Genomic DNA, 14580 nt, shown 5'->3' with positions numbered 1-14580 from the left:
ATTAACCCGAACGCGACCAAATAGGCTCCATTTAGATGCATCTTCCTGGGTAGTAGGAATATAAGAACCAATAGAACCTGCAAGTCTGTTAACAATAGTACAATTTAAATGACTCGGAGGGATTCCGTGAAGTTGAATCCAAAACCAAACATGATCAAATGAATGATCTTTTGGTGACACCTCCGATTCACAAGGTTTTAAAACAATAAGTTCCTCTTGAATGATCCACGGAGAGCTTTCAACCGCTAAATCCAATTCTGAAGCCGTTTGAAACTTGATTAGAAATAGGTTATCCTTCACTTCAGAAAAAGTGAATTTGTTCGGTCCGTGAAGAAGTCTAGAGAGGCGATACATGGCTTGGCTGATATTTATCTTTTAAGGGCTTTGGAACCAAGTTACTCCTTGTTTAATTAATTCTATATCGCCCGTGTTGATGTCCCCTCCTTCCACCGTCGGTGGTATCAGTTCCTCCATGGTTAAAGATTCAAATTGGTGAATGACTTGATTTTCCGAAGCATCCATGATCAGCAACAAGTACAAAAGAAAAAGAAACGAATAAAAGAGACTAAATCTCGACTATTAAAGCCCCTATAGAGCGAGAATGAAAAGATTTAAGACTTTTAGAAAAGTCCAAATCGAGAAACAAGATATATATGGCGGAGAACCGCCAAGATTCCGATCTCAAACTGCTAAAATCAGTTAAATAACTGCCTAAATTAAAGGAGAACTTCCTCAATAGGTGGCGCCGGTAAAAGAAAAAGTAGGAGAGAGAATAACTCCGCCCGGGAGCGATTTTTTAATGGAAGTTTCTATTTGTACCATTTGAATATATTGTCTTTATTTTTGTTGGATAAAAGCTGGACCTGAAATGTTGGTGGTTGCAGCTGTTGCAAAGGCCTGCAAGCTCATTGTAGAGCAGTGCAAAGTGTCTATAAAATACTGCAAACTATTTGCAAAACTTTGCAAACTGATTGCAAAATAATGCAACTCATTGAAAGCACTGCAAACTTGTTGCAAGCTCTTGCAAAGTTATGAGAACCTTTTGCAACTTAGATGAAACTTGAAATTATTTTGAATGTACTTGCATAACCTTCAATGTACACGAACTCATTTTACATACATCATGCACGTTTCAATTGATGAATTAAAAATTATCTATATTAGATATTTTTACGGGGGATCGGGGGCGTAACCATCGATTTTTTGCACAAAATTTAAAAGTAATTAATAGAATAAAAAAATGTAATTTTCGAAGTTTGAAATTTATCTTGTAAATGTTGGTGCAAACTAGTTACGATGTTACTGCAAACAAGGCGCAAATGTTGGTGCAAACTCTTTGCAAATGTTGTTGCTAATTGATTCAAACTCCTATAACAAAAATTTAAGTCATTGATCCCTTTTACACTATTCAAAATCTACTATACAGACAAACATGAAGACAAATACGAAGACAAACATTGATCTAAATGCAATTATCATATATCACCTTCTATATCACAATTATTCATCAATACATTTACAAACACATTCATTTATTTATCAAAATATTCACATCAAAAAGCAAATTCAAATATCTTTTTTCGATTTGGACCAACAATATTTATCATCTGAAATCACTTGAGCAATTATTCCCCACTAAGTTTTCTCACCTCTTATGGTTCAACCTCCATTTCTTCCATATGCTCGCCTTTTGTAATATTCAAAATAAATTACCATATGTAGAAAGCACAATCAACTCTACAAAAAAAAAAGACAAGTCATTTAGTTGATAAACAATCAAAACAAAACAAATCAATTGCAAAACACTGTAAACTATTTGCTAAGTGTTGCAACTGAGTTGCGCTGCAAACCAATTGTAAAGCACTACAAATCAATGCAAACCAGTTGTAAGCCAGTGCAAACCACTAGCAAAACAATGTAACTAAGTTGCAAGCTAATGCATATTGAATACATATATAACATATATGAGAACAAATAAGTGACCAAATGTACTCAACATAATAAAAAACATTTACTACTAGGAAGAAAAATTCATCTTAAAATACTTAACATATACTGGATATATAACATAACAATTTTCAAAGATATGAAACATCACACTAGTAAGAAAATCTCATTTTAGTTTTTGAAATAGAATAAAAAAAATAGAGTTTTTAAAGGAACTTTGAGAATCAACAATGAACAAGTTTATATCTGCTCGAAATCGTTTAAAAGCATCCTACCAGTTAACAAAAAAATTCCTAGAAATCAATCGAAAACGTTAATTTTAAGGTTTTGAAACTCTTAAACGGTAACATAAAAGATAGTGTAGTTCTTCTGATTGATTTTAGAGATAGAAAAAGGAAAATCAGAGTCAGTATCACTCAAAAACTCTTATTTCTTCAATTCTTTTGGTTCTAGAGAGGGAGTAGGGGGGAGAGGGAGTAGGGGGGAGGGGTAGATCGTGTTCGGTTTTGAAAATAACTGTTCAGTTTTGAAAATAACAGAGATTAAATTTGTTTGACCAAGAAGGTTAATTTTGTCTTTTGGCTATATTAGATAATTTACAAAAGCGCCACAAAGATCAGAAGACTAGAAAACTTTAATTAATGATTTTTAACAACCAAAAATCTTTTTAATGGTGATTTGACCAAATTTGGGGCAATTTTAAATATGATATCTTCGGGACGTTGAAAATGTTGGCATTAGGATTGAGGGGAGTATTTAGCCAGGAGTGGGAGTAATTTACATTTCCCTTCTGGCTGCTACCTCCTTCTCTCCAAATTCTAATCCCCTCATCTCCAAATTCTTCTTCTTCTTCATCTTCTTCTCTTTACCTAATAATTGAAGATGGCGCCGAGTCTCAAAGATCTCCAACTCACCTCCTTCTCCGGTAGTCGGAGACATACACTACCTACCGTCTCCGATGAAGATTCCGACGACCTTGAGGATGTTCGTCTCTTAGATTCTTACGATCATGAACAGGCGGCTATAAATATAAATGAAGACGAGAATAAAGATAAAGAGTTTAGGACAATACAGGTTGGAATTACAGGCATGACCTGTGCTGCTTGTTCTAATTCTGTTGAATCAGCCCTTCTCGGTGTTGTTGGAGTTGTTCGAGCATCTGTTGCTTTGCTTCAAAATAAAGCTGATGTCGTTTTTGATCCTCAATTGGTTCAGGTTAGTACTTAATTTTCAAAAATTTGTATTAGTTCTTTGATGATTTTGTTGTTTGTTTAAGAAGCTTGAAGTGCTTAGTTTTTTTTTAAACTGTAGAGATCAATAAGATTGTATAATTGTTGTCTTTGATTAATTGAAGATCGCTAGGGTTGGCAATTTATTGGTGTGATGGAATCGTTCAGCTCTGCTATTAAATTATTAACTTGTTGTTTAAAAAATAAACCTAGATCTTAGATTTTGTGTGGAAACCTTGGGGGTATAGTTTTCTGATGTTTGAGAATTCTCTCTTTATTCTTCTGATTTGATTTGTTTTAGAATCTGATTCGGCTGTATTAATTGTTGAAATCATCTTTATTCCGTTAATTTGACTAGGGCTGTTATTTTAGTCATTCCCAGGGTTCTCCCCTTTCCATTTTCTCCTTCACTATTTGGATTTAGCATGTTTTTCTTCAATGATTTGATAATCAATTGAGGGTAATAGATCAAGAGAAACTCGTTGAGTTTGGTGATTTTTTAGGGTAATTTTGGCAAGTTTCAACCATAGAGAGAAAGTATACCATGTACTGCTGATAGGATTATGGTTCATGATTAACAGATGTACTTACTTGACTAACCTTAGAAGAAGAAACATGGCATCCCACTTTTCAGCTTCTGAGAAATTGAACTTTAGTACGCATAAGAATTGTTTAGCTGAAACAATTAGGGTGACTAGTATAGTGGTAAAATTTGGCGTATTAGTTGAATGCCCAAGTGTACGAATTGAATCAGAAATATATAGCTTGTTATTTCTATATACGATGACTGGCATGTTTGAAAGTAACAAAGCTAGGATTAGTTTGTAGCTTGTAACAAAGAATTTGGGTTATAACGTTGTTAAGCTACTAGATTATTCATATCAGTATGAAAGAGTGTAACAAAGGGGTGATGTGCTCTCAGTGGGATAAATATCCTTATCTCCTTTGCGTGATGTATTAGAAGACAATATAATAATTTTCATCTCAATTTGTTACGCGATAGAGTTTCTTATAAACTGGAGTGGAAACTGCGTCAGATCTTTCAACTGATTATTGATTTTGTATAAAACCATATCATCACATTGAACTTCTAAAAACCAAATTTATCACGTCTCTCTACTGCTATTTTCTGGCACGTGGTAGAACAATCTGAAGTCATGATAACTGGGAGCTTTCTGGTAGACCTGGTTTATACTCAAATCTATCTTTCTGGTAGACCTTGTACACGAAAAGTTTACTTTAAAAGATAGGTCAGACTTCAGAGAAAAATCAAATAGCTTCTTCCTAGAAAAAGAAGGAAAAAAAGAAATGGAAATGTAAAAGTGCTTTTCCATTAGTATTTAATGAGAGATAGCTAGCAAAAACAAAAAAAATGAAGAAGTGTGAATAAGAATTAAAACAGTAACGCCATATTAACCTTGCGATCGTCTCCTACTTAACCCTTTAGGGTCATCCTGCTATTGGTCCCAATCTGAGGTTGATTACCGCATATCTCAATGAAATGTAGGTAATGAACTGATCTGGGTAAGGGGTAATTATAAATATGCTGTAACTATAACACAGAAACAACTTGGTCAACTCGAAGAACATATGCTGATATAGTTGAAGTGACAGAATTAAAATCTAATAAACATATATCATATACTCTTAACTGAGAGAATTTGATTTTTCTGTTTCCAGTTATGAAAAATGAAACTCAGAGATACAAGAAGCGATGTCAATAAGTGACAAGTTAACGTTTTTTATGGCATAGTTGTATGGTACTAGGGTTTAGGTTTGCACTTCGCAGAAAATGATGATACGGTTGATGGTTCGCAGAAACAACTTCAAGTCCTTACAGTTGTTAAAAAGTGTTTTTTTTTCTCCTTTTGTTTCCATCTTTCGTGCTTCTTCTTTCCATTCGTTCTGTGTTAGTTGACTTCTGGTGCCTCTTCGTAGAGTCTAGGAAGGTTATGCTGAAATTGTTGGCATTACAATTTTCTGGTATAGAGTTGTAGGTTCTTTTCATTTATGCTTTTACTAGTTTAATGTGGTATTTCTCCAATATGATGGTGTGCAGAATAAAGACATCAAGATTGCAATAGAAGATGCCGGGTTTGATGCAGAGATCCTTTCAGATTCCAGTTCCATTAGATCGAAATCCCGAGAGACATTGACAGGGCAATTCAGGATTACTGGGATGACATGTGCGGCTTGTGTTAATTCTGTTGAAGGTATTTTGAGAAAGCTCCCTGGTGTCAAAAGAGCGGTTGTTGCTCTGGCCACTTCATTGGGCGAGGTCGATTATGACCCCTTGTCCATCAGTAAGGATGACATTGTCAACGCAATAGAAGATGCTGGTTTTGAAGCAGCTTTTTTGCAGAGTAACGAACAAGATAAGATATTACTAATGGTATTTGGAGTGTCCAACCAAATTGATGTACACCTTGTGGAAAGCATACTTGGGAACATGAAAGGAGTGAGACAGTTTCGGTTTGACTGGGCTCTTGGTGAATTAGAAGTCCTCTTTGATCCTGAAGTGCTAGGTTCTAGATCCATTGTTGATGGAATTGTAGGAGAAAGCAACGGAAAATTTATAGTAAATGTGAGGAACCCCTACACAACAATGAATTCAAATAACATAGAAGAATCTTCACAAATGTTTCGACTTTTCATCTCTAGTCTGGTCCTCAGTGTAAGTAATAATGCCCTTGTTCTGAAATGTTCGTGAATTTTGTAAGTGTTGCATTTTTAATCTATGAATCCGGGAACATGCTATGTTTTTCTTCAGTTCAACCTTTAACTACAATTTATTTAATAGGACCGAATCTATTGTGCTAGCTCATGTGGTTTTTTCTTATATCCTGGTATTGATTATTGATATTCATTCTGCTCTGCAGATCCCTGTCTTTCTCATACGTGTTGTTTGTCCCCGTATACCACTCTTGTACTCTTTGATACTATGGCGTTGTGGCCCCTTTCTAATGGGTGACTGGTTGAAGTGGGCGTTGGTGACCCTAGTGCAATTTGTCATTGGCAAACGATTCTACATAGCAGCAGGCAGAGCTCTACGAAATAGATCAACGAACATGGATGTTTTAATTGTACTAGGAACTTCAGCTTCTTACTTCTACTCGGTCTGTGCACTTCTATATGGTGCCTTAACTGGGTTTTGGTCAACGACATATTTTGAGACAAGTGCCATGCTTATAACGTTCGTTCTGTTAGGGAAGTATTTGGAAATTCTCGCGAAAGGAAAAACTTCAGAAGCCATCAAGAAGTTAGTAGAACTGGCGCCAGCAACGGCCGTGTTGCTTGTCAAAGATGCAGGTACAATTTGATGTCCCCACTTACCACTGTAAGACTAATGTGAATTTCTAGGTAGTGGCAACGTCGATGCCTAATTGAACGATAGTTGGCCTCGGCTACTCAAAAGCCAGGAAAGCATATTGAGATGTCGAGTCTTAACCCTTTGTCTTCACTCTGGAGCACATCATTATGGTGCCTCTACTTCAAAACTCATAATATAACCACCCTCTTCACTGAGCAAACTCCTATTCTTGACATAAATTTTTGGTATTCCTTCATTTTAATTTCTAGCTGGGGTTTAACCCGACAGTCTTCCTTTACATAATTATTGCTCTTAATTATAAAACACATGATTTTTTTTTTTTTTGAAATTTATAAAACACATGAAATTTTGCAGTAGGAAACCTGGGAGCAGAAAGGGAAATAGATGCCTTACTAATACAGCCAGGAGACATATTGAAAGTTTTCCCTGGTTCGAAGATTCCCGCCGATGGTTTTGTCACATGGGGTTCAAGCTATGTTGATGAGAGTATGGTAACTGGAGAATCTTTACCTGTTCTGAAGGAGATAAAGTCTTCCGTTGTAGGAGGTACAATTAATTTACATGGCTCTCTTCATGTACAAGCTACGAAGGTTGGGTCTAATACTGTTTTGAGCCAGATTATCCACCTGGTTGAGACAGCACAAATGTCCAAAGCTCCGGTGCAGAAATTTGCTGATTTTGTAAGTACTGTAGCGCAGCTACATGAAACTTTATTCAGAAACAGTCCTTTCTTTTTCGTATTGATTCAAATCTATAAGATGCTATAGTGTAGCTTGTCTGTGTTTTACTCTTATAAGTCGTAGATCAAGTAGAAGAGCTTATCGTTCTATTATTAAACTATGCAGTGCACTATATCTATTGTATATTTTCTTGTTCAATATTGAAACTGTATTAGAAGGTTACTTTAACATTCATTTTAAATGCTGTTAAATCTTTGCATTTGTCACTGCATTTTGAAGATAGGCTTTTTAGTCTGTATCTGTGACTTCTGGACGGTTTTGGTTTTACATCGTTATGAGCTTACATATTTCATTTTCATTATTTTGTGTGTTTTAAATTTTCTCAGTGTAGTTACTTTTGTATAAGAGATTCTAGATATTTACTCCAGTCATAATATCGATATTGTTTACTTCAGGCTTCTCTTCTTATTGTTTGAACTTTTTTCCTGTTTGTCGACTGGTCAATACCCTGTAGACTTCTGACACTTTTCTAGTTATTATACTTATCCATTTCCTTATTCTAGTTATATTTACACGAGTTACAGGTTGCAAGCATCTTTGTTCCGACAGTCATTGCAATGGCATTTGCCACTTTTGTTGGTTGGTAAGTTATAGCTCCTCTACTCCAATTAAGTCAATTACTATCACGTGCTTGTGTGCTGACAATCTCTCCTCGCTGATACGTTTGAAGGTATATTTCTGGAGCCCTAGGAGCATACCCAGATGAATGGCTACCTGAACATGGCAATCATTTTGTCTTCGCTCTCATGTTTTCAATATCAGTTGTGGTGATTGCGTGCCCTTGTGCAGTTGGATTGGCAACACCAACTGCTGTCATGGTTGCAACAGGTGTTGGTGCTAACAATGGCGTTCTTATCAAAGGAGGAGATGCGTTGGAAAGGGCTCAGATGGTTAAGTATGTAGTGTTCGACAAGACAGGTACCCTTACACAAGGAAAAGCCACCGTTTCTACTGTCAAAGTCTTCACAGAAATGGATCGTGGGGATTTCTTGACTTTGGTTGCGTCAGCGGAGGTGATTTGAGATTTGTCACTTCTCTTTCCAAATTTATTATTCTCGGTTCCTTGAGATTCTTGATTAATAAACTTTACTTCCCTTTGCTCATCTCATATGCTAGGCTAGCAGTGAGCACCCAATAGCAAAAGCTATGGTGGGCTACGCCCAGCATTTCCATTTCTTTGATGATCCTTCTGCAAAGAATGATTCAAAGAGTCAGACAAAAGAATCTAAATTCTCTGGATGGCTTCTTGATGTATTAGATTTCTGTGCTTTGCCCGGGAGAGGTATCCAGTGCTATATAAATGGGAAAAGGGTTTTGGTGAGTTGTCGTAAATTGCTTAGTCATGTAAAGGAGGAAAACAAAGAAAATCACTCCACGCTTTCACTTTCTTATACAATTTTTCTTTTTCATCAACAGGTAGGCAACCGGAAACTGATGAATGAAAGCGGAGTCACTATATCAACTGATGTTGAAGCTTTTGTTGTGGAGCTAGAAGAAAGTGCAAAAACAGGTGTACTAGTGGCATATGATGAAACCCTCATTGGGGTTTTGGGCATAGCGGATCCTTTGAAGAGAGAAGCCTCTGTTGTTATAGAAGGGCTGATCAAAATGGGTGTCCGACCAGTCATGGTTACGGGGGATAATAGGAGAACAGCATTGGCTGTGGCCAAAGAGGTTTGTATTTCCTTGTTTTATCCTTTCGATTTGCTTTTCAAAGAAATCAGAGTTAATAGGTAGTCACAGGCTATAGATTCAAATAGATAACTTCGGAAAAACATTCTTGTTTCTCTTGACAAGCCGGTTTGAAGTCGAACTCTATTTTATTTCATTTGTCGTATTCGCTTAATTGACTATATGGTGTCCTTTATACCGAGATTAAATTAACAGAACCAAATTCATGGATTTTTAGGTCGGGATAGAAGATGTGAGGGCAGAAGTAATGCCTGCAGGAAAAGCCGAGGTTATCCGTTCCTTCCAGAAAGACGGGAACATAGTTGCAATGGTAGGTGATGGTATAAACGATTCTCCAGCACTTGCAGCAGCTGATGTAGGGATGGCAATAGGTGCAGGGACAGATATTGCCATAGAAGCAGCAGATTACGTCTTAATGAGAAACAACCTAGAAGATGTAATCACAGCCATTGATCTTTCAAGGAAGACATTCTCTCGGATACGATTGAATTACATTTTCGCCATGGCATACAATGTCATCGCAATCCCTGTTGCAGCAGGAGCATTCTTCCCACTTATGCGGATTAGTTTGCCACCTTGGGTAGCCGGAGCATGCATGGCTCTCTCATCTGTAAGTGTTGTTTGCTCTTCCTTGTTACTGAGAAGATATAAGAAACCTAGACTTACTACAATATTAGAGATAACTGTAGAGTAAAATATCAGTGTGTTAATTGCAGTCAAGAACGTAAAAAGAGTTCTTACTTTGACACAATTTTCTGTCAGTCTATTCTGTACCATCTGTTTGATAAGTAGGGTGATGGATTCGATTCACCCATTTCAGTGTAAATTTAATGTTACTGTAGATGTTGTGCTTCTTTGTCCCTTGTTCTTATTCAATGAAAAATGGAGAAAATTTAATGAGGATATAAAAATGAAAGGCAAGAGGAGTCTTATTGTACTGTGGTCTATAACTGTTAGGACTTGTCTCTTCTCTTATTTCCTTGCAGGAGCTTAACCAGGATAATTGTTTCTAGGTTTTTCTGTGGAATGTGCACAGAAGGTTAGAGGAAGGCTTGATGTTGTTTAAATTCTTTTCCAGACTTGGGTCCAAAACTCCCGAAACTATTATCCTAGTGGACTTCGAATTCTGTTTTAGTCCCAATTCAGAGATCATCTTTTAATATTCAAAATTAAGGTCGGTGCTTTGGGGAAATAAAAAAAGTTCCCGTGGTATAAAGTTTTAAAGAGAAATTGTGAATTTTGATAAATTTTTAACAAAATGTTTGCACCCCGAAAAATATTCTTATTTCTCGAAAGCACCCTGCCGTTAAGAATACACAAACACAAATACCATTTGAAGGAAGATGCTTTCTTCTGTTGGTAGTAATGGTAGCACAAATACCATTTGAAGCTGCCTTCTACTGTTGGTAGTAATGGTACAATATTTGTTGGTGATTGAGTTTACCCTTTTAATAATTTAATCAAGTTTACCTCCTCGGACTTGCTACTATTGTTAAGAATATTAAGACAACGTTTAACGTGTGGAAAGAAATGTGCCTACAGAGAATAATAATTAGATGATGCAATTTTAGTGATTGTAATATCTTACTTTAGTGTTTGTTTTAGTCAAAAATACAATTCGTAGAGACTTATTTTGTCCGTATATAATTAATCTTATTATTCGAATTTTATTATGCCAAATATGACTATAGCGTTTTGCCTAAAATAGTAAGTCCAAGAGGGTAAACTCATTTACCAATTAGGATTGAGGGTAAGGTCGAAAAAAACCCAATAAGAAACAAATGTTTAATGTTATTATTTAAGGGCAAAGGCAAACGTTATGACGTTGATGGTGGTAGCATTCCCGGTTAAGGATGTAATTGCTTCGTGCTAGAATACGGGTACCTTAGCAGGTAATCATCAATATATCGAGGTTTCAGACAAGGCCTTCAGATTCTATTTCTTACCCTTATCATGAAGGACCTCTGGAAGAAAATGTGTGAGTTGAGAGATGAACTACGGGAAGGAGTGCACACTGCACAAGGGACAGTAGCAGAAGAGGTCAGGCTAGCTGAATCAAAAGAATATTTAAAAGAAGTGAAACAACACAAAATAATTTAAGGAGATTTTATAGGCAATGTCTAAAGTTGTAAGATGAAGGCAATCCCTAGTTTGGTCAAAGACAATGTGTGTCTAAGAGGCAACGCCTCGACTAAAACGTTTGACCTAACAATATCAATCGCCATTAGGTCGTCGTCAGTCGTCAACCTTGACTGAATTCTTTCTTTCTTTCTCTATCTTCTTCCTTCTCCATCTTCTTCACCTTCTTCTTCTTCTTCTTCTTCTTCTTCTTCTCCTTCTTCCTTCCCTCTCATCTCTCTCTTATCTTTCTATTGCCGGTGACGGGAAGACCCTCTTCGTTGACGGTCTGGTTTGCCCGACCTTCGTCTGGATCTACAAGGTAATGATACCTTGACCAAACTTGAATCAGTACCAATAGCTACCAAAAAATCAGAGCAAGTCGCATGAGTAGCTGATGCTCCTCAACTGATTCACACCTGCGAGTTCCACTTTGATCACTACTCTGACCAGAAAGGCATCTAGACCCACGACGTCTTCTCCTCCTAGCAAACCACTGATATTTCTCTCTTCTGTTTGGTGCCACCGAAGATTTATCATCTTCAGTCAAGGTTAACCTAGACATGTCTAAGTTATCAATTGCGGAAGTTGTGGTTCTATAAAAAAAGAAAAATTAACCATCATCATCTTCATCTTCTTCCTTTAGTGTAAATCAAAATAAAATGTGATCTAGCAGTGTTAGTCAAGAGAGATCTGCGTAGGAAACCTAGTTATAGGAAACTTTAAAGGTACTCACTATTTTTGTTATATTTACACTCTTTTCCTTCAACTTAAATAAAAAATATCTAATATCCCTTCATATATATAATAAAAATGGTGAGTGCGTTTAAAATTTCCCAAACATTAAAAAAGAGGTTTGGGTCTACATTTTCTTACTTAGAAGTATGTGTGGGCCTACAATATCTACCTAGATTCTTGGGCACTCATTTCCTCCCAAGCAATAGAACTGGTAAGATATTATGTTGGTAGATCTCCTAAAATGTCTCAAGAAGGAAAGGGTGATTTAAAAGACATGCAATTTAGTTTTTTCTTATTCTTTAAGTGCATCCCTTGTATAATTATTAAACCCCTTATTCCATTTGAAAAGAGGCTAACACTTTTCTCTCTAGATCACTCTATCTCCCTTTCTCCTCCATCATGAGTCTCAAAAGCCATTGTCTAACTATTATCCTATCTATCATAATAGCAACTCTCATATCTACAAAACTCATAATACCAAATGAAACAATATTCCTCAAATACTTTAAATCCTCTTCATTAGTTTCTTCATCACCTATTATTTCAGTATTACTTACGGAACCATACGATTTGTATGGACACCGTCACGGTCACTGTAAAAAGAAGAAGAAGAAAACGGGTGGGTCGATTTGCGATAAGTTCGTGCCTAAGTTCCCTGCTATAGACACAAATACCACCTCAATCCTTTGTGTAGATGCTAATGGATGTTGCAATTTTACCACGGTACAATCTGCTGTTGATACTGTAGGAGATTTCAGTCCCAAAAGAACCATAATATGGATTAATGCCGGAATTTACTTGTAAGTCGCTTTAATAATTTTAGAGCTCCAATCCGAATTTGTAAAGGAAAACGAAATAAAAATTCTAAAAATCTAAACCATTATTAGTGGACCTACAATTAAAAAAACACTTTTGGTTACGCAAAATAATGTTAATTTGTAATGCAATTCAAAGTTTCAACTGCGCATAATTCACTTTATGATTATTATTATGTAGTGAAAAGGTAACCGTAACAAAGACAAAAGCAAATATAACATTTCAAGGACAAGGGTTTGAGACGACAGCAATAGTGTGGAAGGACAATGCCAACTCTGCCAATGGTACCTTCTATAGTGGCTCCGTTCAAGTCTTCGCTCCCAACTTCATCGCTAAGAACATTAGTTTCATGGTGAGATAACAAACATTAATATATTCTACATGCTCAGTAAGCTAATGCTGCTAATTATATCCCGCTAATATTTTACGGATGATGATTGGTGGGTGGTAGAACGTGGCGCCCATACCGAAACCTGGGGATGTTGGAGCTCAAGCAGTTGCAATAAGAATAGGGGGAGATCAAGCTGCATTTTGGGGTTGCGGATTTTTTGGAGCTCAAGACACCCTTCATGACGACCGAGGTCGACATTATTTCAAAGAATGTTATATACAAGGATCCATTGATTTCATTTTTGGCAATGGAAGATCTCTTTATGAGGTAAACATTTGTATTTCATTTAACTGTATATTTTTATCAAACACTTTGTTTAACTATAAAAACGTTTCTTGAAGACGACGAAGATGGGCCTAGACCTGGTATGACGGACTATTAGCATGCGGGTCAATGACCATTGACCTAAGTCAAACAAAGTCCCGCCAGCTTACAGCTGTTTCGTCGAGCTCCTTTAGCAGCGCCCTTTGGTACCTACAAAAATTGAAGGCACCAACTTTAGAGTTTCAATTGTTTAGTAAGGATCCTTGTTCCTGTATAGGAGTTTTCATTGTGAAGTAACTTTTATATTTACATTGTAAACATAAACAACTACGCTTACAACTATAATTTTACATTGGCCACGCGGAAATAGAACGTAATTTCTAGAAATCACATTCAGAATTGTTATTCGTGGGAAAGTAAATTCTATAATTTTTCTAGTTTGAGTGACAAATTAACTGGAATCTAGTTATCTTTTACATAGTAAGAATTAACTTAACCCCGTTAAAACTAACTTAACACAGTAATCAAATGAATTAAAACTAAAATTATTGAACTAAATGTGTGAAAATAGCAGAATTGCAAATTAATTTCGATAGCAAACCCAGTACCAGTAGGAGTGAAGATGATAAACGGAGCTATAACAGCCCACGGCAGAGCTTCCAACGATGAAAATTCAGGATTTGCATTTAGTAATTGTTCTGTTGGAGGGACAGGAAGGGTATGGTTGGGCAGAGCTTGGAGGCCGTTTTCTCGTGTAATTTTTGCTTACACGTCTATGTCTTCTATTATATCTGCCGAGGGATGGAATGACTTCAACGATCCTAATAGAGATCTGTAAGTTGTTACTCACCATTTTGACATTCAATTGCTTTAAAAACTTGACCAATTTACATTTGATATAAGGACTTTTTTTTGGAAGAAGCAAAATAGTTCATTCAAAAACAAAGTAATGGTAGGCGAGAATGCTACCCAAAACTCTTTACAAAGATACATGCTAATACATTGAAAGGCTTAAAGCCTAGATAAAGCATCCCAATTACAAATAAAATCACTAAAGTTTGTGTTCTTGATCCATGGTTGTTTGATTGCCCAATGGAACACCAACCCCTTGATCTTAACAACTATGTTTTCTATTGTTTCTTCTTTTTCATTTTCCGCTTCAAGCAGTCTAGTATTTCTTTCACTCCAAATGGTCCAAATTGTAGCTGGAAGGGTGCATAGGTTGATGAAACTCTTCATATCTTTGTTTTTCTCTGTGGTTCCATTCTCTAACAACTTGAGCCATTGATTGAGTAGAGTTAAGATGGATAGAAT

General features: G+C 36.4%; 2 protein-coding genes across 3 annotated transcripts in view; both read left to right on the top strand.

Moving 5' to 3' along the window:
* Positions 1 to 2481: 2481 nt before the first annotated feature.
* RAN1 (copper-exporting ATPase / responsive-to-antagonist 1 / copper-transporting ATPase (RAN1)) lies at positions 2482 to 9850 on the top strand. The gene is made up of 9 exons (XM_086649918.1): positions 2482 to 3162; positions 5236 to 5850; positions 6056 to 6485; positions 6862 to 7187; positions 7772 to 7830; positions 7918 to 8260; positions 8364 to 8564; positions 8664 to 8921; positions 9157 to 9850. Exons 1-9 carry the CDS (start codon positions 2830 to 2832, stop codon positions 9631 to 9633), a joined length of 3042 nt encoding a protein of 1013 aa, XP_086506044.1. The 5' UTR covers positions 2482 to 2829; the 3' UTR covers positions 9634 to 9850.
* Positions 9851 to 12069: 2219 nt separating this feature from the next.
* The window catches only part of LOC147564771 (Pectin lyase-like superfamily protein), an 8956-nt gene continuing 6445 nt past the window's right edge, over positions 12070 to 14580 (top strand). Inside the window, exons 1-4 of one of the 2 annotated variants that reach the window (XM_086649914.1) lie at positions 12070 to 12595; positions 12792 to 12963; positions 13063 to 13269; positions 13841 to 14100. In XM_086649914.1, coding sequence (XP_086506040.1) covers positions 12195 to 12595; positions 12792 to 12963; positions 13063 to 13269; positions 13841 to 14100 — 1040 coding nt within the window. In that variant the 5' untranslated portion in view covers positions 12070 to 12194. Of the gene's footprint in view, positions 12596 to 12791; positions 12964 to 13062; positions 13270 to 13837; positions 14101 to 14580 lie in introns of both variants that reach the window. The other variant, XM_086649909.1, reaches the window with a different exon arrangement.

Source organism: Eschscholzia californica, unplaced genomic scaffold, assembly GCF_041429995.1.
Source record: "Eschscholzia californica isolate CP2 unplaced genomic scaffold, dmEscCali1.0.p SCAF_1, whole genome shotgun sequence".
In the NCBI taxonomy this organism is placed as follows: Eukaryota; Viridiplantae; Streptophyta; class Magnoliopsida; order Ranunculales; family Papaveraceae; genus Eschscholzia; species Eschscholzia californica.
Note: the sequence above shows the minus strand (reverse complement) of the source record. Positions and strands in the feature narration are given on the sequence as shown.